This window comes from Motacilla alba, chromosome 1A (assembly GCF_015832195.1).
Source record: "Motacilla alba alba isolate MOTALB_02 chromosome 1A, Motacilla_alba_V1.0_pri, whole genome shotgun sequence".
Taxonomy (NCBI): domain Eukaryota; kingdom Metazoa; phylum Chordata; class Aves; order Passeriformes; family Motacillidae; genus Motacilla; species Motacilla alba.
Genome location: NC_052031.1, coordinates 39,075,867 through 39,098,153, shown reverse-complemented (window position 1 = coordinate 39,098,153; position 22,287 = coordinate 39,075,867). Strand labels below are relative to the sequence as shown.

Below are 22,287 nucleotides of genomic sequence, written 5' to 3'. Positions count from 1 at the left end.
TAGTAGAGAGACAGCTTGAGAGAATGCAATTTCATTTGTACATTTCTCAACTAAGATTCAAAAATGGTGAGAGCATTGCTTACTTAGCACCATGGGACTGAGCCTTAGGAGGCAAAGAAAAACAGGCAAAGGAGATAAGGGTGCTTGTGTCATACATTTCTGCTGAACACAAGGAGGAGAAAACATGTTTTTTTCTCTACTACACTTTCCCATGTAGTAAATGCTTGTCAGAATTTACTTCTGCAGATGATAGATGTTCTCCAAAAACACCAGATGTCACAGCTTAAGGAAGCAAATACAGATGATGGTGGGTGGGAGGGGAATTGAAGGGTTAAGAAGGGGAACAACAGAAGAGAGAGAAGGAAAAAATATGGTTGGGGTTTTGTTTGTTTTATGTTCCAGGAGGTTACATGGAAACAGAGGCAGCAGCTCAGGAATCTCTGGGATTAGGCAAACTTGGAACACAAGCAGAAAAGGACAGAAGACTAAAGAAAAAGTGAGTACTGTTTTTATGTGACTTTTTGGCTGCAAGTTGATTCAAATATCAGGATTTTTATTGTTTTACTCAAAAGTGGAATGAGAAGCAAGACCATCTACTCTGGCATTTTAGTAGTGATGTTTCTTTGCAGTGTAAAAGTTTTTAAAGCTGCATATAAAATATAGGGGAAAATATTCAGAGTCTGTCAATTGTACAATATTATTTCATTTGTAAAAGAACATAGGTTTATGAGAGATATTTTTCCATTTCACGTTGTCATTAATCCTGTGCTTTTTGCCTTCAGTGCAATTCTGAAAAAATAGATGTGTATTTAGTGACTCACAATGTAGATTTTCTTTTTCAAAAGGGTGAAAAATCTCTTTTGTATTATCTAGTGAACAGTGTTACTTCTGTTTTCAGATGTCAAAGGTTCCCATAGCAGCTTCAGTTTATTTGCCTGTCAGCAAATGCAGACAAAAAGCAGCCTAGCTTTTTGTTTGCATCAATTATATAATAATTTAATGCTGTCTTTCATGCACCTCCTTGTAAAAACAGTACACTGACTCACAGCAGCTGCCAGGAGCTATGAAGAACTAATAAAATAAGGCTGCAAACACAAAAGAAACCTCTTGGCAGGATTGCACTTGCAGTGTAATTAGAGGGTGTCAGAGAAAAAGACGGTACTTGAAACTGACTTTGCAAATTCATTCTGTAAACAAATAGGTTTATTTCCATCCATAACCATTAACTTTAATGCTATTATTTGGATTCTGAAAGCCTCGTTTTTAAAATTTTCTGCGGTTTCAGGTTTGTTTCACTCTTTAAAATTCCTTGGCTGAGTCTCAAAAGAATTTTCAGTTCTAATCCAAAGAATCTAGGGATAATGTTTGAGCTGCTCTTTAAATTTTTATGTTGAATATTTTTAATCACCACTTTTCTGTCAAGCGCTTGACAGAAAAAAAAAGTGAAATATAACTTTTGATGTACACATCCACGAAATGTACAAATGCAAACATTCTGTTTAAATCAGCCTCAATTTAACAATTAGAGAAGCAGCCACTGTGCTAGCTGGAAGAGAAGAAATGTTTTCAATTCAATTAAGAGACTTAAAATAGCATTCACCGGGATGTTACAGTTGATGAGTCTTGTCCCTGTATTTCTTATCTATACATAATCAGTAATTTTAGAAATATATGGATGTAGATTATGTTGCCTTGTGTTTTTTTACTAAATCTAGACGGCATCTTTGAGGCCATAATTACCATTCATAAGGATTATAATATTATTTTCATCAACCTGCTTTTTTTTTAAGTTTCAATGTGCCATCCAGTTCTGAGGGCTGAATGTATCACTGTGTTGAAACGATTTTGAAGGGACAAATGCATTCATTTTTTTCACTTTCTTATGTGTTAGTTCATTAAACTGGGTAAAATAACGAGACTCGGCACACACAGCTGCAAACATAACATGACTATTTCATCTATAGATTGCCTACCAACTTTTGAGTCTGTAAATAAGGGGTGTGCAGATAATATGTTACTAAATTTCTGTCCAATCTCACACAATCCCATACTTTCTGCTTTTCAAGTCTTTCCTTTTTTCTCCTGTGTCTGTCTGTCCTTGGTTCTTTCTGGATTAGATGTAATCAAAGTGTCCTCTGCTGGAAAGAAAATAATCTTTCCTTTGTGACTATGACTATTCTATTAGTCTGAATTGTATATTATTTATCCTAAGTATATGTTCTACAACTATCTTGTGAAGAAATTTAATTTTTCCCCTGTGCCTTTTAGGGTTACCTGTCTTCATAGTTTCTCACTTTAGAATCCTCAGAACTGCAGAAAGGTCAACATAATTTATTGCTAGTTTATGTATATATGTATTTATATGTTATATCATTTTAGAGGAACCATAACATAGGAGATAATGTAACCCATTGTGTTAGGGATATAGAGGAGATTCTGCTGAATTATGGTAGTCGTTAGGGTGCCAAGCTGTCAATAGAGTGTAAGAGAATTAACACCTCCTTGTAAGAGGTGCAGTCACAGCATCCCAGCATGGGTCAGCTTGGAAGGGACCACAGTGGGTCGTCTTGTCCAACCCCCCTGCTCAAGCAGGGTCATCCCAGAGCACATGGCACAGGATTGTGTCCAGATGGGTCTTGAATATCAGTCATTTATTTGCATGTCTCACCTTAGAAAATATTAAGTTGAGAAAGTCCAGAAAGTAATTTAAATGAAACGTTTGTTGCAGTAGGTCACATTCCTTTGTACCAATTCTTAACAATGTCTAATTCCTTCTGGAAGTAGCCTTGCCATACATACAGTAGGTGCAAGATTACTGACCTGTGTAGTGCAAATGAGGAAACTATGCTATGTAACATTAATGGTGGTGGGGATGTGTGGGAGGTCTTTCTAAGACATAATAAGAGAAGTCTGAGAGTAATTTCCTAGCTCATGATGAAGCAGTAAGATCTTTGGCAGTATGATTTAAGTCCCAGTGGTTGATTCCTCCTTTGCTGCTAAACAAAACCATTCTACAAACCCTGCAGAAACAGTGAGCACAGTCACTGGAACACAGAGCAGAGCACCTTGTAAGCATTTCTAACTGACTTGGATTAGTACATAAGCCCAAGAGAGCCAAACCCACCAACAGGACAGGTAGAGATTAGGCTAAAGCTGGGAAGTACTACTCTGTATTACATTTCAGGTCTGGGACAGCTTTACTATTGCTGGCTTTGTCACACCCTTTTAAAAAGTAAAAACCAAATCCAAAGCAGACAAAACCAAAAACAACCTCCCAAAAAATCCCTGCAATGTAACACCCCAACAATACAAAAAAAATCTTGAAACAGTCATGCCAGAGCCAATTCTCTTTTCTATAAAACAAGTATAATACCACCTACTGAAATTGTGTTTCTCTTTGAGACATGCAAGTTAGGTGAAGTGGCTTTCAGCCCTATTAACAGCAAACAGTTCAGTGGAGCTTCTGGTGCAGGAAACCAAGGATTCTCCCCTTGCTGTGAAACAGAAGTCAGGTTCATGTGTGATCAACATATGAGCATTGTGCTAGTAGTCATGATCTTCACCCACCTCTGCTATTAGCTTTGATTTAGTTTGGATAGAAGCCATTATAAAAGGACAGATTCATGTTAAAATTATGTCCGTGGTATCTCTTAACTGTGAAATACTTAAAATGCTAAATTTCTAATTTTGCATTTTTGAATGTATTTAATTTCATCAGTAGTTCCAGGAGGATGCCCTTACCCCAGGGATAAAGATGCATGACATTTCAAATTGCCAGGTACTGCAGCAGGTTCTAATGGTCCATCAGGTGTCCTGAGCACCTGCTGCCTCAAACAAGTGTTGCATTGACTCTGGGCCCCATGGAGTTAGGAACACATTGCAGTGTGCTGTAGTGCCTTAGCCCCATTTGTTTGCATGGAAACAGGTACTGAATAATACATTTCACTCTGAAAAGTTTAATGAGAGAGTGTGGTAATTTTGGAGATCAGTTCTCTCTCTGATTATTATAGTGTCATTAACCTAAATTTCAAGGTTTCCCTGCTTCTTGTTTAGAAGATGCTATTTAGATGTAAAATTTCTTTCAGTTTCAATTGACGGCTTAGACATCATTAAAATGTAATTAACAGTTTGTCTCAATGATATGCTAGACATTTATAAAGCTCCAACAAGGGTCTCTATTCATCCAAAATTTGGTTATTACAGTAGATCTATTAGGAACAAGCCTTACTCCAAAGGCATCAAAGAGAAATTAAGGAAGCTGTGTAGAATTTTTAAATTATACCCAACCACTCTTACAAGCTGAAAAGATGAATTTAAGTTGCCTGACTCATCCATAGATGTTTACTCTCAACATTAAATAAATGACAGTTCTGGTTAATACTGAAACTTTTTAGATCTTTCTATTTGTAAATTGAGCATGCTGTTCTAGGAAACAAAAGATGAGGGTAAGGGGTATTTAAAGTTATTACTTGTTTTGTGAAATTTAGTGATGTTGGGGTATATGCATGCTTGATTTTTATAATTTTAACTAGACTTTGTATTTCACTTCACTTGTTCTATATAAAATGTGGTGATGTTTTTGCCTGAACTTTCAGAGCCTGTTTGCCTAGAGAACCCTTGTTTAAGAAAACTCAGGGTTTAGGACTAGAATTATTAGTGGCACAGAAACCATCTGTCACAGTTACATTCAATTGAACCCCCCCAATGATTTAAATAGTTTGCACTCCTCTAAACCATACCTTTTAAGATAAACTCTCCAGAAGGCAAAAATGAAGAATGGACCTTTTCTCTTAGTATTTTTTTCTAGTGATTGATTAAATAGTCTCCCTCTGGAAAACACTTACCTAATTTCAAATTCTGAATTTTGTAGTTGACTCCAGCTACCATTCTCTGTGACTGTGTATAGACTATCTTATGTGTTCATGACATCATCCTTTGTGGGTGTTGTGCAAACTGTGCATGCAGAATGACTTGGCCTTGGCATTCACACAGGGCTGTCATGATAGCCCAAGTCAGGACCCAGCATAGGAAGTTCAGGTCAGTCCAGTTTCTATTGCAATGTATGAAAGTTCCTGAAATGTTCTGGTACAGTCATAGTGTCCTCTGGAACAGGAGAAGTTGGTCAGTGTTTGTCCCACAAGACAATTTATACATCGAAAAATGAGTAGATAACACCGTGGCTTAAAAATGCATATCTCCACTGACCTCATCTTAGGTTAAAAATTAAGGCACTTAAGAGAAGCTGTATAAACGTTTTACTGTCTTTTACACTAAAATGCCATACATTGAGCCCTTTATGAAAGTATTCTTCAACAATGAACTCAGCCAAACTTGGAGTATTATCAACAAATAGAGTTGTGTTTGCTTCACTTTTTGCGGTAACTATCCGAGTAAGCATCAATTGTTTTCTCCTTATCCACAGTTTTGTTCAGAAATGATGTCAAATTGCCCATGCTAAAACCTTCACTGGTGGCAAATGCAGCCTCAGAGAGTCTTGCTTTGTACAGTGTAGTATGGCTCCAGAGGCCAGGAACCCTTCTCAAATGTAATGTTTGATTTGATCTGCACCAATATGCAAAGTATCAGCAAATAAGTGTCTCTGGAGAAATACGAGATGTATACATATCATATGTTGCATGAAAGTGTGTAATAATTGGTCATAGTCACGGACATTTCACAGGATGTGCTGATTGTATCTCCTTTAAGGGACCACCATAAGACAAGGTTTGAGACATTTAGGTGCTCTGTAGTCCTGGATTGCCACTCAGAGGTGGGTTTGACCTTGTGCATGCTGCTAGTACAGTGGGAGATTGGCTTGTGCCATCCTTTCTGCAGCCATCCCAAAGACAAATTATTTTATAATTGTATATTTTGTAGAAATTATTACAAAAATCCCTGAAAAAGAAGCCATGCAAGCCAGCTATTCTGGATCATGATGGCAGGAACCAAGTCTAGAAGCTGATAAATCCCCCAGTTTATTAATATGAGTCAAGAGCAGTGCTTTAGCCTTGCTTTTTTCTTCAGTTTTGTTTGATTTGACTCTGGACAAGAATCTATTAATTCTGTATTTCCAAAACAAGCTTAAGATGTGAGGTTTCTGTTTCCCAAGGAAAATCAAAGTAAACCATTCTTCCCCAAGAACCTGTTTTTGGGGGGATTTCTTCCTCAGCTAGAGGTTTTTGTTGGCCAGATACAGCTTCCTGGCTTCAAGTGCGTTGCAGACGAAGGTTGATGAGCCAGGACATGTTCGTGTGCTTACATACGTGAAAAAAGCCTTGTAAAATCAAGACCTAAGCAATTCTCATATGTAAAAATAAATTCTTAGTATTCATAGCCTTATAATTAACTTTGCAGAGAGAATTGCAATGCTGTTAAGTCTCAGCTGATTACTGTGATGTACATGTTAAACAGCAGGAACATCATATGAACAGAAGAGCATGTTAGATTGACTCTCTCTCTAATTGGGGAAAAAAAGAATGATAAATGTTGATAAGTTCACTTGATAAACTTTTTTAAAATTTTTTTAATGGGCAAATCTACGTTTTGGATTTCTGTCAACAAGCAACTTCAAAAATATTTAGGTAGACTATTTTGTGGAATACTGTGGACTATTTTGTTTGAAACACTGCAGTTATTGTGTAATTGCTTTTGAATCCACATGATGCCCCTTTAATTAGGTAATTAATTAGGTTTCATGTGTGCAAGTGCAATTAGAAGTTGATGTAGTGTATTTGTGACTACAAATAATTTCTGTCCTCTGCAGTATGCAAATAGCTGTTTCTAATGATTTTTTTAATTGCACACATTTTAGAAAATGAATCCAATTGGATTAATTAGGGTGTTTTTCTGTGCCATCCACCTAATGTTCCTATATACTTAATGCTTATTAAGCACCACTGTGTCCTAAACATATGCAGTTTATTTTTTTGATGTAGCTCTTGAGAATACAACGTCTTTTTCACCCCCAGTCTTTTATTTTCTGAATCTTCAGGAAAATTCAAGTTTTGCGTTTAATTCGGTTTCTTCCTATCTCATCTGTGAAGAACTCCCAGATGTTGTTAGTAGCTTTTACACTGATCTTTAGTTTTTCCTCCCTTTCTAGCATAATGTGTTTCTGTTTTCCCATTCTGGTGAAGGAAGGGGAGGTGTTCAGTGTTCTGATATGCAGCTTAGGATTGTCTGCTGTGTGCAGTGTGGTTTTCTCTTGGCTGGATCAGTGTCTAGTCTTGGAGACACATAAAGATGAAATTTATTTTTAAACTTAATTCCTTTAGTAAATATTTTAACTGGAACACTTTCAAATCATTAGTCAGTCAAAGCTTTTGCAATATTAAAAATGTGTCTTGTTCTTACATTAATACTTGGAGCATTTTTAGCATTACAAATTTAAAGATAAATGGGTATTTATTCTGCAGAGGATTATTAAACCTTACTTAGATTATTCTGATGATGGAAAAGATGATACAACATCTTTTTTTCTATATCTAAGTCATATTTTTAAAGTGTTTTATTTTTTAAAATAAAACTTTTTTAAAATAGTAATTTTGTATCCTTTGCCTTTTCTCTGCTTCATAAAAGATAAGAATATTTGTATTAGAAAATTGCAACTTTTTAATCAAACATAAACCCCCAAGGCTCTAGTTCCTATCTTATCTACATGCATAAGTCTATCCATTGCAATTTGGAACTTCTGGATAAACATAAGCTTATACCCTGATGCATACAGCTGGCTTTCTAAACAAGTCTTTCCAGCAGATGTAAGTATCCTATCAGATTAACTCTAGAATTAGGATTTAAAGGAAGAATGGGTTAAACACAACAGAATAAAAAAAATTCTACACAACTTTTATATTAATATATGTCTTAGGAAAAAGTAATAAAATGGTGATAAATTTGTTGTCTTATGAGAAAAAAAAACCAATTCCAAACCATGAAAATACTCTAAAGGTGCAACCTAGAATTACAAGTCCATTCTTCCCTGCTGTATTTTATTATTCTCGGACAAGATGCTCAGGAAGTGACGGAATGCCCCTTGATCTTCCACTCCTATCATGGCCTTCAGGTCCCATAAATTGTCCCCAAGTGACTGCAAACCGCCAGCTCATTAAAACTACAAGAAAATTACTTGCATTCCAATCAATCCCCCTGTTTCTCTCTACACATAGCCAAAGGAGTACTCAGTGAAAAATGTTACAAACAGCAGTTCTGCTTCAATATACTGCAGAAGCATCAACATTAAAAGCTTTTTCAGCAAAGATGATCACGTCAGTCTTTACAATTAGCTCAGTAGAAAATGAGAATGAATCATGAATGCATATTCAATTCTAGTGCTACTTTCATCAGATTTGGTAATTTTTTAATAGTTCCCAAGTACTTGCCTTATATTACATTCCTTTGTTGTCCTTCCCTTCCTTAATCTTCCTGTCTTAAACTTCTTGTGTATGAATTTGTCATTTGTTTCCATCTACTTTTCTGTGTCGCTCTTTCTCTCCTCTCTCTCAGCTGTTTTGCTGATCTTGCACACAAGAAAGCAAAACTGAAGTCCTCAAAAACAGTGCCCTTCTGAACTGACTGAAATGTCTGCAACCTCTTCTTAGTTAAACACAGCAAAGGTTTTTCATCTCACATTTGTTACAACTATATCTACCAGCATTTCTAGATCTCTGTAAATGATTTGTTAATATAAATGTAATGTTTTGAGGTGTCTGGGTTTCATTCAGGCCTATAATTTTCTTTTTTATGATGGCAATTAATGGATGATGTAGAAAGTTTACCATCAGCAATGACTACAGCAATCCTGCTTTCTCCTCCATATACTGTACCTATTATATTGGCAATAATAGGTTACCTACAGGGCAAATCATTCATAGCAGTGTTGCTACTGATATAGTGTTAGTATGACTGCTGGTATTAAAACACAACTCATTCACATTAAAACTGTAAAATTAAAATTTTACAACCAATTCTAGGTAATTTTTGATTACTGTGAGATATTTTGCTAAAATACTATTAAAGTGCACATAGAAAAGTAAGCCTTGATATGTAGTCCACTCAATTTTACTATATATTTGTGGTAATTTGGTTAAATCCACAGGTTTGGGATTTTCAAGATTTTTAGGGTTACACAAAAACCCTTATGAAATTATTCAAATCTAAGCAAAAAGCTTTGATTTGAAAACCTACTCCACATTCACTGTGTTTACAGATCTTTGGCATGAATATGTATTGTTGATGGAAGATGTGCTGTGCTGAGTGGTTCCTAATAAATAGCCAACAGGAGTTTAATGAAAATCTCATTTTGACAATTTCATCTGTTCCTCACAAGAGCATTAAAGTTTTCTAAAGCATTGAAAGACCAGTTACAAAGATTTCTGTAGTTATAATGGTGATATTATTTTATCTATCATACTATTTATTTTTTTATGGACTACTATATGTTCATTAACATTTATGTGCTTTTTTTTTCCATTCATCTCTCTTCATCTCATGAAAAGCATATCTGGGTAAGTTAAAATGCCATGGTTGCTGAACATATTAATCTTCAGCACCATGTTTATTTTCTATGTTTTATTCCTACTTTTTTTGTTTTTCCGTGAATCTTATGTAACGAATCCATTCAGAAAACTGAAACTGAATCCATGCAAAAAAAGGAAAGCTTTCAAAGTATTGAGAATAACAGTAAACCTTGAAAGCATACACAAATTTAGGTCAGGACTTGCTCCTGAAGTGCTTGACAGAATGAGTTAACTCCTTGGAGATAACTTCTGTCTTTTTTATTTTTTTAAATAAACACATTTTGGGAGGTCTAAAGTCCAGAATCACAAAGACATTTGAGAGTTAAAGTCAGTGGAAAAAATTATGAGTTTGATGAATGCTGTTAAGGCATAAATTCTGTTTAATTGAATCACAAAAGACTCACAGAGTATACCATTTATTTTTTTTTCTGTTTGAATACTCATGCTGTTTCAAAGCAAACATATATGCAAAAATATTTTATTTGTGCATATAATTTTACTGTTTTCTCTTTCACCAGTTCATTTTCTTGTTTGATTTGGTTTTTTGTAATTAACCTGATATCAAATTTAAAATCTTCCTCTCTTCTTTGATCTACTGTAGAAATGCTATTTCTTCTTGAATAAGAATTTGCAGACTTAAAGAGGAAATTTCAGTAGGTGAAAGGGTACAAAACCTAATTTTGAACAAGGGTTACCACATTAATTTAGAATATATGATTATGAAATTGCGTTTTAAAAATAGATTTGATAACATTTGATCAGCCTGGGAACACTGAGGCTCTCTGATGTAGTACAATACACACAAGATTGCAAGACTATGTATTATGCAAGTCTGCTTATTTCACTGCTGTTTTATTTGGTTTTTAATACTAGCCCTCTGAAGGCCTATTTGTCAGGGTTTGTCTTATCCATTCCTGAATGTGCTTCACTTAGCCTAATAAATAGCTTCAGAAAAAGTGAATGCTGCCCTTCAGTTTGCATATAGCTTAAATGTACACCTAACATGGAATATCCACAGGACTGCTATTCTTTAACCTGGGATACTGTGGAATTTATACTTCCTTATTTTATAGATTTAAAAACATTCTGTTTATTACTTGCATCCTGATTTCTGTATTTCGGTCATTTTTTTTTTCTGAAAACTCCTTAAAGTTGAATACAAAACATTCTGTAAAATATTAGAGATTGAATTTTGTCCATTGTTTCCAGTCTGACCTAATATTTGATATCAGAAAGGAGAATAAGGGTTTCAAATAATTTAAAATCCAGATCACTTAACTGACAAAGTTCAAACAGGATCTGGCATAGTTTTTAATTAGTGCAGTCTTTAAGTCGGTTGGATCCTTCAAGATTAAATTAAATCTGCATTGTGTAGCAATATGAACTCTTGAGTCTCTCCCCAACCTCCCACTCCACTTCCTACTTTAAATCCATTTATAGTCTTGTGGAAAGTACATATATATAAAATGTAACTTGATCATTTTATTGGATATCATTAACTTATGCAAATTCAACTCTTATTTTTTCATGCAATGTCCTGAGTTACAGGATTCTGGCATGTCTTAAATATATGGCAAATGACAACAGAAAGGATAAAACCTAATTCCAGTTTAATTCATTAGAAATCCTGTCTCCTGGTTTTTTCAGACTTTGAATGTATGTTAGATTTCAAGCAGCAGATGTGTTTAATCTTACCTTGAAATCATAGGATTACTCAGATAAATGCAGTATATTTGGTCTGTCTTTTCTGTCTGGTTCTCTTCTAAAAACCTATCACGTACAGTACTTTGTTGTAAATGAAACATTTTAGTATTGGTGATAACAATAACCATAATAATGTCAGTTCATATTCAGAGGACCTGCTAGCTAAAATCTTCAATCTGTTTTCTGTTTGAGAAAATGTCTGTGACTAAAGGCCATTTCACAATCTAAATTACCCATTAGCCAAATTTTTTAATCAATTCTGCGTGCGTTTTACAAACATGATCTGGCTCTTGACTTCACTGTGACTCCTTTTCAATTTATCTCACATTTGTGATTATGTTTTAATTAAGAGAAATTATATATTTTATGCAGTATAATATCCCCATATATTTTATGCAGTATAATATCCCTGAGGTCTTTTCACGTGAATGCTATTAGATATCAGAGTAACTCCTATAACTTGCAGAAATATGAAGATCTGTGTTGAAATATTGTTTATGTTTCATCAAGGCAATGTCTGGATGTCGTGTATTGCACAGAGTGTTTGCATTACGTGTGTTAGAAATCCTAAGCTGTCTTTGCTTGTTTGCTTCATGGGGGGCAGCCTTGTCTTCATGAAGAAAATTGAATGCCACTGAAGGACACACTTTAAGTCAAGATAGCATTAACATCCTACAAAAATTCTATTTAAAGACTATTTAATGCTTTTAATAAAGTTCATTGGGCTTTATGCAATGAGTTGATGGCAGCTGCTGATACAGAGCTAGAATTTCCCTGGTATGAGAGAATACGTATGAAGTAGATTAGCAGAACAATAACATAATTTCACTTTTTTTTTTTTTGCCTTCTTATTAGTTCCATGTACTTCTCCTTTCCAAGGGATTATTGAAGCATTCAGATGTCCCCATATTATGAGACAGTTGTGCTCTCAGGTTTTTAGGTTGATCTGGGCAGTTAGTTGTACCTGGCTCCTGGAGGAGTAGTGCTGAGGCAAATGGCCCAGTGTTAACAGAGTCCTCAGCAAGTCATTTTGGGGAGGATTAAACATCAGAAGTCAGTGCTGGGGAGGCAGCTCTGCTTCTCCAACACACAGCTTCACAACACAACTTGACATTATGTGACTTTTCTTTGCTGTCTTTGATAAAAATGTGAAAACAGCCCACCTTATGTGGCGCTCCCTGAAACACACAAAGCATTTCCCAATTTTGGATTGATGTTAAACAGCTGATGTTCATGAAATTTCCAGACTTCACAAAACCCGGCTCAGAGTAATGATGTATTTTAAATAGCATATTCCAGTTACTCCAGTAATATCTCCAGGAAGAGGATTTTGCTCTTTAGCAGTAATAATGTTATCTTTAAAAATATGGCTTTAATTTGGAATTCATTCCAATGGTAGAAAGTGGTTTAAACTCCTATCTGCAAAATAACGTAATTTCTAGTAATACCTAATTAATGTCAATTTTTTCTTATCAGCTTGTTTTCATATGCTGCCAAAAACCTAAGCAAGCATGGAAATAATTGCATTTTAATTCCCTTCCTCCTCGCCAATGCAACATGGACACATTGCAACATGGAGTACTCTTCTGACAAAGTCTGAGGAGGGGAAAATCCCCAGTTCCCCTGCAAAGAACCTTCTAAATTAGACAGTCTGTGTAATGCTTTTGATGATGATCCCCCAAACCCTGTATTTGTAATGAAGGGAAGAGGGAGTGATAAGCTCTAGGGTATTTGTCCCTTCTTCCTCCTGTGATCAGTTGTATGTTTTCGCAAGGAAAATTGAACTGCAGTTACCAGTATTTTGCTTTGGGGTTCTTCTGTTTTCAGGAAGCCAGTGACTATCCCATAAGGACAATATCCTGTCCATTCTAAAATATTGTTTTCTCTTCCAAAACAGGCAGGTCACTGGATTCATTTTTCAGGTGATTTGCACAATGGGTCAAAACAGTGCATGTTTTTCCCTACATGATACTTTTAACTTCATTAAAGAGTGGATTTTTTTTTTATAGTGCTAGTTCATATGACCAAAAAAAAGCCCCAAAGCACACCATTCATTAGAGTTTTTATTGACTGCAAGCTAAAGAATGTATCTCTTAGTCAAAAAATAGAAATTCTGAGTTTAGTTTTGGCTTATTAAGGTTCAGGTTTGAAGGCTTAAAGGTTCAGGTTTCACAGAGCTCCTAGTTTGTATTAAGAAGTAATCAAAGACTAATATTCCAAAAGTAAATTACAATTTCCATTAACTTTAATGTTGCAATGCTGTTTATAAGAATCATCTGAGGAAGAAATTATAGGTTTTTAAGCATTACATGCTTTTTAAGGCAAGAAAATATTATAAAAGTCCTTTTACTATCCTTCTGCATCGATGAGGGAGGCACAACCCTTATGATGGCTATAATTCATGTGCATGTCTAAGTACAGGATTTTTATCTTTATGCTAAAAGTATTTTCAATTCAGAGCAATTTTCTTCTACATGCAAAGACCATTTGGATGACATTTATCAAACTAAAGGCTTTTGCTATAGCACACACACACACACACACATATATATATTTATATATATATATATATATATATATATATATACATACATGCAGACATATTTGTGGCATCTCATTTCTGGCCTGTTCCTGTTTTCTTGAGCTTAAATCAATAACCACAGCTCTATTTTCCTTTAGCTCTGTGAGCCAGACTGCCTCTGAAGTAACAGAAGTTAGGGAGAATGGGAGACTGTATTGGTTTGAGAATCACTGGAATAACTGTTAGCCTCCACACCAAGCCTCAGACTGGTACAGATGTTACAAAGTCACAGAAGACTCCCTAGAAATATGTGCTTTGTAATTCCAGTATAAAGGAATTGAGTTTGTCATGGAAGTGAGACCTTAAAGTACCAATGCCTCTTCTTCAGGCATCTCAGTTCCTGAAGCCCCACAGAGGTTTAACACCAAATCCAAGAGGCCAAGAATTCCTTCCCACCTCCTTGTAGTCCAGGTGCTGCTGCTTTCCTGCTTGGAGCAGGAGACCAGCACAAGCAAGGAAGGCCAGTTACCCTCAAAGCCGTGATCTCCTTTTCTACTTTACATGTTAACCAGCCCTGCTCTTTCAGCTGGGGTGACTGAAGAGCATAGCCCAGATACAAGAAACTCTGGGATCAGGTTCCTCCAGGGATGGGCTCCCAGCTGCAGCAGGGGCTGCTCCCCAGGCTTGGTCTGGTTGTAAGGAAGGAGCATTTTGTACAGGGGTTTGTGCAGCCCATGCTCTGCCATGGGACACTAAAAGTGGCAGGGGCAGGGGCATTCCTGAAAGCTTGTGTCTCCCTAAGGATGGCCATGCCAGCTCTCAAACCTGGTAGCAGCAGGAGTCCTGCAGCCCTGTTGTAGCATCTGAGGGAGGGACAGCACCACTGTTGCAGAACCAACCCTGAGGGAAGGCTGCAACCTAAATACCTTATCCACAGGTAGCTGGGATGTGGCCAAGTCTGGCCATGCCTTAATGCTGCTCTCCTAAGCAGGCAGGTGAATACCTTTCATAGGCATTCACTACTTATCTCCCTGGGAATATAGCATTACTGCATCTCCATCAGCTGCTGAATGTAACTGGGTGTTCATGTCCCCAGAGAGCAACTTCTTGTTTTACTGAGGGTTATGCTTTCTCAGAAATCAAGGATAGCTCCACAGTGGCTTAGGATATCCCAGTGACAAAGGAAAGGTCTGCTGCAAAGGCTGTGTGGGAGGAGAAGCTGTATCAATTTCAGTAATGCTGTCAAGTATTTGTAATGTTACGTATTACTACAGAGTAAACTCAGAAAATAAAGCAGCTTGCTTTCTATAAATATTCAGAGCCAGGGATTTAAACTTGTATGCAAAATCTATTATTTGAGTTCCATTTTCTGCTAAAGCCAAATTCACTCAGTGTGGCCCCTTGGCAATGCAAAAATCCCCAGATGACTACTCCTTACAAGTAAGATCACTCCATTGCTTTTATCTGCTGTGATTCTATAGTACATATATTTGAAAGGCTGCTAAGGCGGTGACGAATTGTCAAGGGATAACTGAACCACAAAGGCTCTAGTAATAAAGGAGGACAGAAAAAATTGAAGCCATAATTCCAAGATTTTCTTGTTATTTGGGAATGTAAGCAAATTTTAATACTACATTAGCATAGTCCCTGTCTAATTTGTTTTTCACTACAGCTTGTTGCAGGGAGCATTCTTTTGTGTTTTGCTCAGTGGGAGGCAGCTGAAAAAATGTTGCTTAATACCAGAAAAAAAAAAAAAGACATTTGAAGGACTGCTTTTTATGCCGTTTCCACCACAGTGGAAATGTCTGGTGAAATAGCTGAATGTTTTTAATATAGAGCATTTTCCTGGTGGTCTAGCTGACTAGTTTATATGTAACCATACCAACTATTTAATACAGCCGTATGAAAAGTGTCAATTAGGCTTTGAGAATGATGTTTTATATATTGCACCAGTTTTAGTCCAGAAAAAATGCAGATACAGGAGCTGGATTAGTATTTGATTAACTCAATGGAGAGACATCTATGTATATATATAAAACTGAGAAATCACATCATTTCTATAATTATAAACCATATGGAATTCTTTTATATATAATCAATAATTAAAACGATCCAAACATGGAACTACCAAAGATACAATCAACTCTTAAATAGCCAGAGATGGCATACTTAAGGTACAAAATAGCTGTACTGCACAGACCCTAGCGCTGCGCATAGCTGGTACAGCTGGCTTAGTGTTTCAAACAACACCTCTCAGATCCAGCTGCATTACATCCATGCTTAGTTCATGTCTAGAAGTTGTCAGTTCTGGGCCTTACTGAGTCATTACCAGACCAGAGCTAAGTTAGTCTCAGGAGTCCCTCAGTTTTCAGCAATGTCTGTTTTGATACCCCTTTATTATAGGGTATAGTGATTTTTTTATTGCTCTGGCTAAAGAAGAAACAGAAAGCCCGCCTTTTGTGAGTTAGATGTTTAAAAGGATGTCAGAAAAACAAAGCATTTGGAATAGATTGAGAGTACGTTCAACAGGAGAAAGAGGTATTGTTAACTGGTGTGTTTTGTGCTTTTTCTATGCCTGTCATTGTGCTTCACTGTTATTATCCTTCACAATAAGGCAGAGTTGCATCTTTTTGTCCCAACACATAACTCCACATATTTACCATTTCTTGATCCATTTTTAGACATGAACTTCTGGAAGAGGCTCGGAGAAAAGGTTTGCCTTTTGCGCAGTGGGATGGACCAACGGTGGTTGCCTGGCTGGAGGTAAGTGTTGGCCATAACTTGAAAATGTGAGTTGTGTTTGTGGACTGCTTCTGATTCCTTACAAATCTTAAAAGAGACTATTACAGCCTCTTCCTCTCCTGCTGTGCGCTATGCCATCAGCACCACGTGGGCTTTGACACTGGATGGTGTAAATTAGAGATTAGAGCTGAAAAAAGCAAGACAGAATTACACAGTGGGACTAGGACCAGGAATACACTTGAATCCCAAAGTTTTTAAATCTTTGAATTACTCAGTCTCTAAATGTCTAGGAACTCCACAGATATTTTTTATAGAATGATGAGCTAATTTTAAATAAATGTGAAGAATTTGTAGCTTTCTGCATTTTAAAAACATAATGGGAAAAAAAAGAGTTCCCCTCAAAATTTTCACCTGCAATGTGGGAAACCCAGGCTGAAATCTCTCTGATTTGACAGGCAGTGCCTACATATGTGAACTCCAATGTGCAGCTGTCCTTTATTTGGAGGACCTAAATGAATGGGTTTTGGAAATGAAGAAGAAAAAACATTCAGCAGAGCTGTAATCAATTTTGACAAAATAATCAATGATTATTTTAGGTGAAGGAGCTACTCAAAAAAAAAAACCAACAAACAAACATACACAGATGCTGAGGGGAGAGGGCTGCAGAAAGTAAGAATGTTCTTATACAAATCCAGTCACTTTTACATGGCAAGGCTGTGACAGTTCAGTGCAGATACAAACTCTTTGTTGGCTCAAAGAACAAGTCTATTCCTTATTATATCAAGCATTTCTACCTATTCATAACTTTTCTCCTGCCTGCTTTAGCTACCATCCATTGATCATCAGTTAGACCTTGTAAAGTTTTCCCCTTCAACAGAAAAAAGAGATCCCTCTCCAAACCTTTTACAGAAATATGCTAGTGAATGAATGAAAGATGAGAAATGAAAGCAGCTGATGTCCACAAAATTTATGCTTCACATTGGAATTGCTAAAGGTACCTAATCAAAAATACAAAATGAAAACTGCAGAAAGTCAATACAAGCATTTGTATATGACCTTGGAAAATAGGATTATATCCTCATTCCCAAAAAAATCTCTGTTAATATGGAACAATCCTTAATTTGGCCACTACTTTGCATTTTCATATGACTTCAAGAGTTCTGTAACCAGTTTTATATCAGTTGGAAATATTTAGTATTACAGTAAAGGCTGATTTGCTGGAGACATGAACATAAAAATGTCTATAATTTCTGCATAGCAGTGTCCTCGTCTTTCAAGGAGATCTGTAGTTTCAAGCAGTTTTTGACAAGTTAAGCCCTACTTTTTTTTCCCCTTGATTCTTTTCTGAAAAATAGGATATGCTTCCCACTGTCTAAGAGAGGGGCTGTAAAGAGAAGTCAGGATCTGTGAAGTTCTTGGGGAATATGATGACAGGAGAACAGGAGAGCTCAACAGGAAGTTGATGTCACAGTAGTCAGTACAGATTGAATACTGATGACAAAAAAGATATGAGATAGGAGTAGTGTGTTTATTCAGTGGGCATCAGTGCATTTCGTACTCTCCTAAAAAAAATATGTGTCACTTCAACTACAGAATAAAGTAAATATTAAAGGAGAAGAAGACTCAAAATTAAGAAGTATACTGTGAAATTTTCAAACTGTATAGGGCTTTTCAGCCTTAGCATTTATTCTTCTTTTTGTATGTAGCACATAGTTGAGAAATATTTTAATTTTGGTTTTCTTAACTCTGGAAAAATATATTGCTCTTGATATCTGAGTTCTCTGTCTAGAATGATTTCTGTGTTCCCTTTTAAGAGACTGTCATCTAACATCATTTTCTGCTAGACAGCTACTTTGTTAAAGAATTTACTTATTTTATTAAAGAAATAATTTACCTAATGAGCAGCAAACAGTTTAATCTATTTCTGCAGGATGAATAATTCCTGTGCTTATGCTTTTCTGTTTTTCAAGTGCATGTGTGAAAAAAAATAATGTTAAAATAAATGAGGTGATGAAAGACATTTTAAAGCTATGCATGGTTTTCTCATCACCATTTAAGTGCAGCTGGGTGTTATCTACATAATTTTTGGTTTTATTGGGGTTTTTTTTTCTTTCATGAAACTTTTTATTTTGTAACAATTTTTTTTGGAATCAGATCAGGTTTTTCAGTTCAGACTAGCATTGGATGGATGGTAGTGTCTAATCCCAGTGGGAAGGACTTACTCAAACAATGCAGTCATTTCTCAACCTCTGTGATACTTCAGGACTCAAAACCTGACTGAGCCTTCTGCAACTTGACAGTCAAGTCTGTTTTCCCTGTGACATAAAAGTGATCTAACAGCTGTCTTTTATGGAAATGTTTCCCAGATGAAGTATAAAACTCTTAAGAATCACACACTTCTTCCCCAAATGAAGAATGTACCAAATGAAATTAAAATCCTTTCAATTCATCACTGCTTTCCAGATTTTTTGTGAATTTCCTCATTTCCTTGACCTTGTGTCCTCTTTTAATAAGCCTTTATTAAGAGAAAAAAAAAAAAGACAACCAATGGAATCAGCTAATTCTGATGGCCTATTTGAGATGCATCTAGCTAGGTCTTTGTTTTCTGTTATGTTATCCCTAAACTCACAGGGATTATGGCACTGCTTATGTTCTTCTGACAGGCTTTGCTAAGCATAATGTACTTCATACCACAGTTAAAAACCTCACATGTATGGTATGAAATTACCTCCTTTGGGAAAAAAAAAAAGAGCTGTAGACACTGACAGTCATATTAATGAGGCAGCATAAAATGAGAATGCTGAGAAAAACAAGAATAATCCACACTCAGTAGGTCCTCTTACAATGAAAGAATAAGGGGTGAAGAAAGGGGCTGTTCCTGGCCTAGGCTAATAAGACAAACATAAGGAGAGTAAAAGCATATAAGTATATATCTTCTAAATCCATAGTTGATGGAGCTGTGCTCACATTTTGCTGCACCTTCTAACCAGTATTCCTAGCTGGGATGTGACAACATACCAAACTGTTCTGAAATTTACTGTAAAGTCTGTCCCTGATAGGTTGATTATTTGAACTGGGCTTGGTTAATTTCTATTCAGAAGATAAAAGCTGAGAAATGTAAGATTGTGCTCCTTGAGTACACCATGTTAAAAAAGAGAAAGCCATTTTAGTACAAAAGTGAAAAAAATTACTTAATTCCTCTTAGATGATTTTCTGTACATAAGATTATCAGATAGGCAGTAACACTGACTTGTGCCAGTACTTGGTCATTAAAATCTGGGAAAGGAGTAGCCCAGGGGATGGAGGCAGCTCTAAAAATAAATCAAAGCATGCCTTGCTTTAAAATTCTGATTACAGTACAAGCATAAAGAATTCACATGAAATCATGGCAATTTCAAAGGTTCTGAAACAATTTTGTTTTATTAAAGATGCTGATATTCATACTTATTTGTGTGTGTTACCATGCTTATTCAGACTGATAGGTGTCCTAACAAATTAGTTGTTTATTATTGGTCATTAATTAATTGGTTATTATTGGTCATGACACCAAGTCTGACAGTTTTAGAAGCTTTTCAATGACACTCTTGGCACATGATGTGACCCTTGAGGCTGTTCTCTACAGAGCCAAGAGTTGGACTTGATTGTGCCAGTGGGTCCCTTCCAACTCAGGATATTCTATGATTGTAATTTCATTTGAGATGAAGCAGCGCTATGGGTGAAATGTCCTTTCTCTTGACAGCTCTGGCTAGGGATGCCAGCCTGGTATGTCGCTGCCTGCCGTGCCAACGTGAAGAGTGGAGCTATCATGTCTGCTTTGTCCGACACTGAGATTCAAAGAGAAATTGGAATCAGCAATCCTCTCCATCGCCTAAAACTCCGACTAGCAATCCAGGAGATGGTATCATTGACAAGTCCATCAGCACCTCCAACATCCAGAACAGTGAGTCCTGTTCAGCTAACTTTTTCTTCCCACTTTACCCTACAGGAGTCTGCAGAAAAACTTTTGTAGTACCAGAGTGGCTCTATGATAACACCCACTTCACAATCAGCGAAAACTGTCTAATAAAAACTCAGAACTACCTGTTCATCACTTCCTTGATTGTTGATTGCTGATGTTTTTCTTTTATTAGATATTCTTATTTTTTTAAGTCATTGTTTTGATTATCCTTGATGTTATCCAAATAGGTATCGAGCATCTTATTTGTAATTTTGCCTTTATTTTTGCCTTTCTCTTCCTTCAAGTCATCTGTACCAGCCTAATCAGATAGTGTTTCTCTTCTTTCTTTGTTTGTTCTCTTTCTTTATTTCTTTTTTTTTGGGGTGGAGGGGAGGCAGGTGTTGGGAGAGGTTATGTAGGAACACAGCTCTTTTGAGTCTTTTTCCCACTCCCCCTTTTCGCACCCTTTCAAATGTTATCTAATACAAGTCAGCTGGCTTTAGGTTCTTCATGCTTTTTAGAGAAGAAGTGATTGGAAGAGTGTGAGGGGAGCGTCTGGAAAGTGGAAGTGGAGCCTGTGCATTCAGTGAGGAAGGAAGAGAAAATGGTGGCAGAAAGGGAAGCAAGTAAAGATACACAGAGATATAAGTCTGAAAGGAAAGGGGAATATATCAAAAAGAGCAAGGAAATAGATCAGGAGAGATAAAAATGAATGTGCAATATATAAAAAGCAGAAAAAATAGGCTAAACTGATGAGGACAAAAAGAAATAAGATAATGAAAGGGAAGTTTTTAGTGCTGAGATATGCTGATGGCAATGGAGATGCAGGAAGCAATGGAGACTAACAAAAAAGAGGATGGATCAGATGGCAAACACGGCATAGAAGTGAAGGACAAAGACTACTACTCAAGTGGCATTACTCAGATTTCTACTACAAAATTATATTTTGTAATATGTTGTCTTCATTGGATTTATGGGGATTTTTTTGTGGAAATTAGAATTTAGATACCTTTATGACCTACATTAGCAGCTGGGCAGCAGCACTAATATTGCCATTGATTGCCCTTTTATTTTCATGTTGCTTATATTCTTTAAATATTGTAGTTTGCTGTCTGATACTTTCTTCCCTGAAAACAGTTTTGTGTGTCGTCGTGGTAATATTATGAATTGTAGTGGATTTTACCAAAGTAAAACAGTAAAGACTCAATATGATGTTTGAATTACTACACAAAATTAATTTTTATTTTAAAAGCATAGGAGGATATTTCAAAGCATAAAAGCATTTACACTTACGAAGTGAGGGAATATTATGTTTAAGCTAAAAACATTGGGAATAGTTTTGCCTTATTTTTTTAATTCTTCCTCAGCAACTGTACAAAGCTGCCGTGCCCTGGAACATTAATTTCTGAGTCTCCAGTCTTTCTACTTCCCCTATTTCTCAGGAAAGGAGTTTTTAATTTATCTCAAGTCTTCAGAAAACATAGCACACATCCACGCTCCCTCCCTGACTCTCCTCATTGTCCTAGTAATAATTTGATGAAAAACAATAGTTTAAGACAAATAGTTTTAGAAGTGAATTATCTTGACATTTTGATTTACAGAAAGATGGTAGAAGTATTCATTATTTAGATTACAATATGGGCATGTGACTTGTGCAGAATATTTAGGCTGGAAAATCTTTGGGAGCTGAAGCTTACCTGCGCACAGAGCTGTGACATAAAGGTTGCATTTGCCAGTTGTTTATGAACTGCAACTTTAATTATTATTCTTTCCTTTGTGGCAGTGCTCTGCCGGATTTCATCCATCAGTTCTAGTTGTAATACTCCATCACATCTGTTCAGAAGCCGCTAATGAAAGATACAAACCAA

General features: G+C 36.2%; 1 protein-coding gene across 13 annotated transcripts in view; it reads left to right on the top strand.

Annotated features, from left to right (window-relative positions):
- Positions 1 to 22,287, top strand: part of PPFIA2 (PTPRF interacting protein alpha 2) — a 286,609-nt gene that overhangs the window by 250,046 nt on the left and 14,276 nt on the right. For 8 of the 13 annotated variants that reach the window (XM_038154171.1, XM_038154170.1, XM_038154168.1 and 5 more), the window contains 4 exons: positions 403 to 496; positions 9,495 to 9,503; positions 16,422 to 16,503; positions 20,222 to 20,422. In XM_038154171.1, the coding sequence (XP_038010099.1) occupies positions 403 to 496; positions 9,495 to 9,503; positions 16,422 to 16,503; positions 20,222 to 20,422 (386 nt within the window). The remainder of the gene's footprint in view (positions 1 to 402; positions 497 to 9,494; positions 9,504 to 16,421; positions 16,504 to 20,221; positions 20,423 to 22,287) is intronic. The other 5 variants (XM_038154169.1, XM_038154181.1, XM_038154173.1 and 2 more) reach the window with 1 other exon arrangement.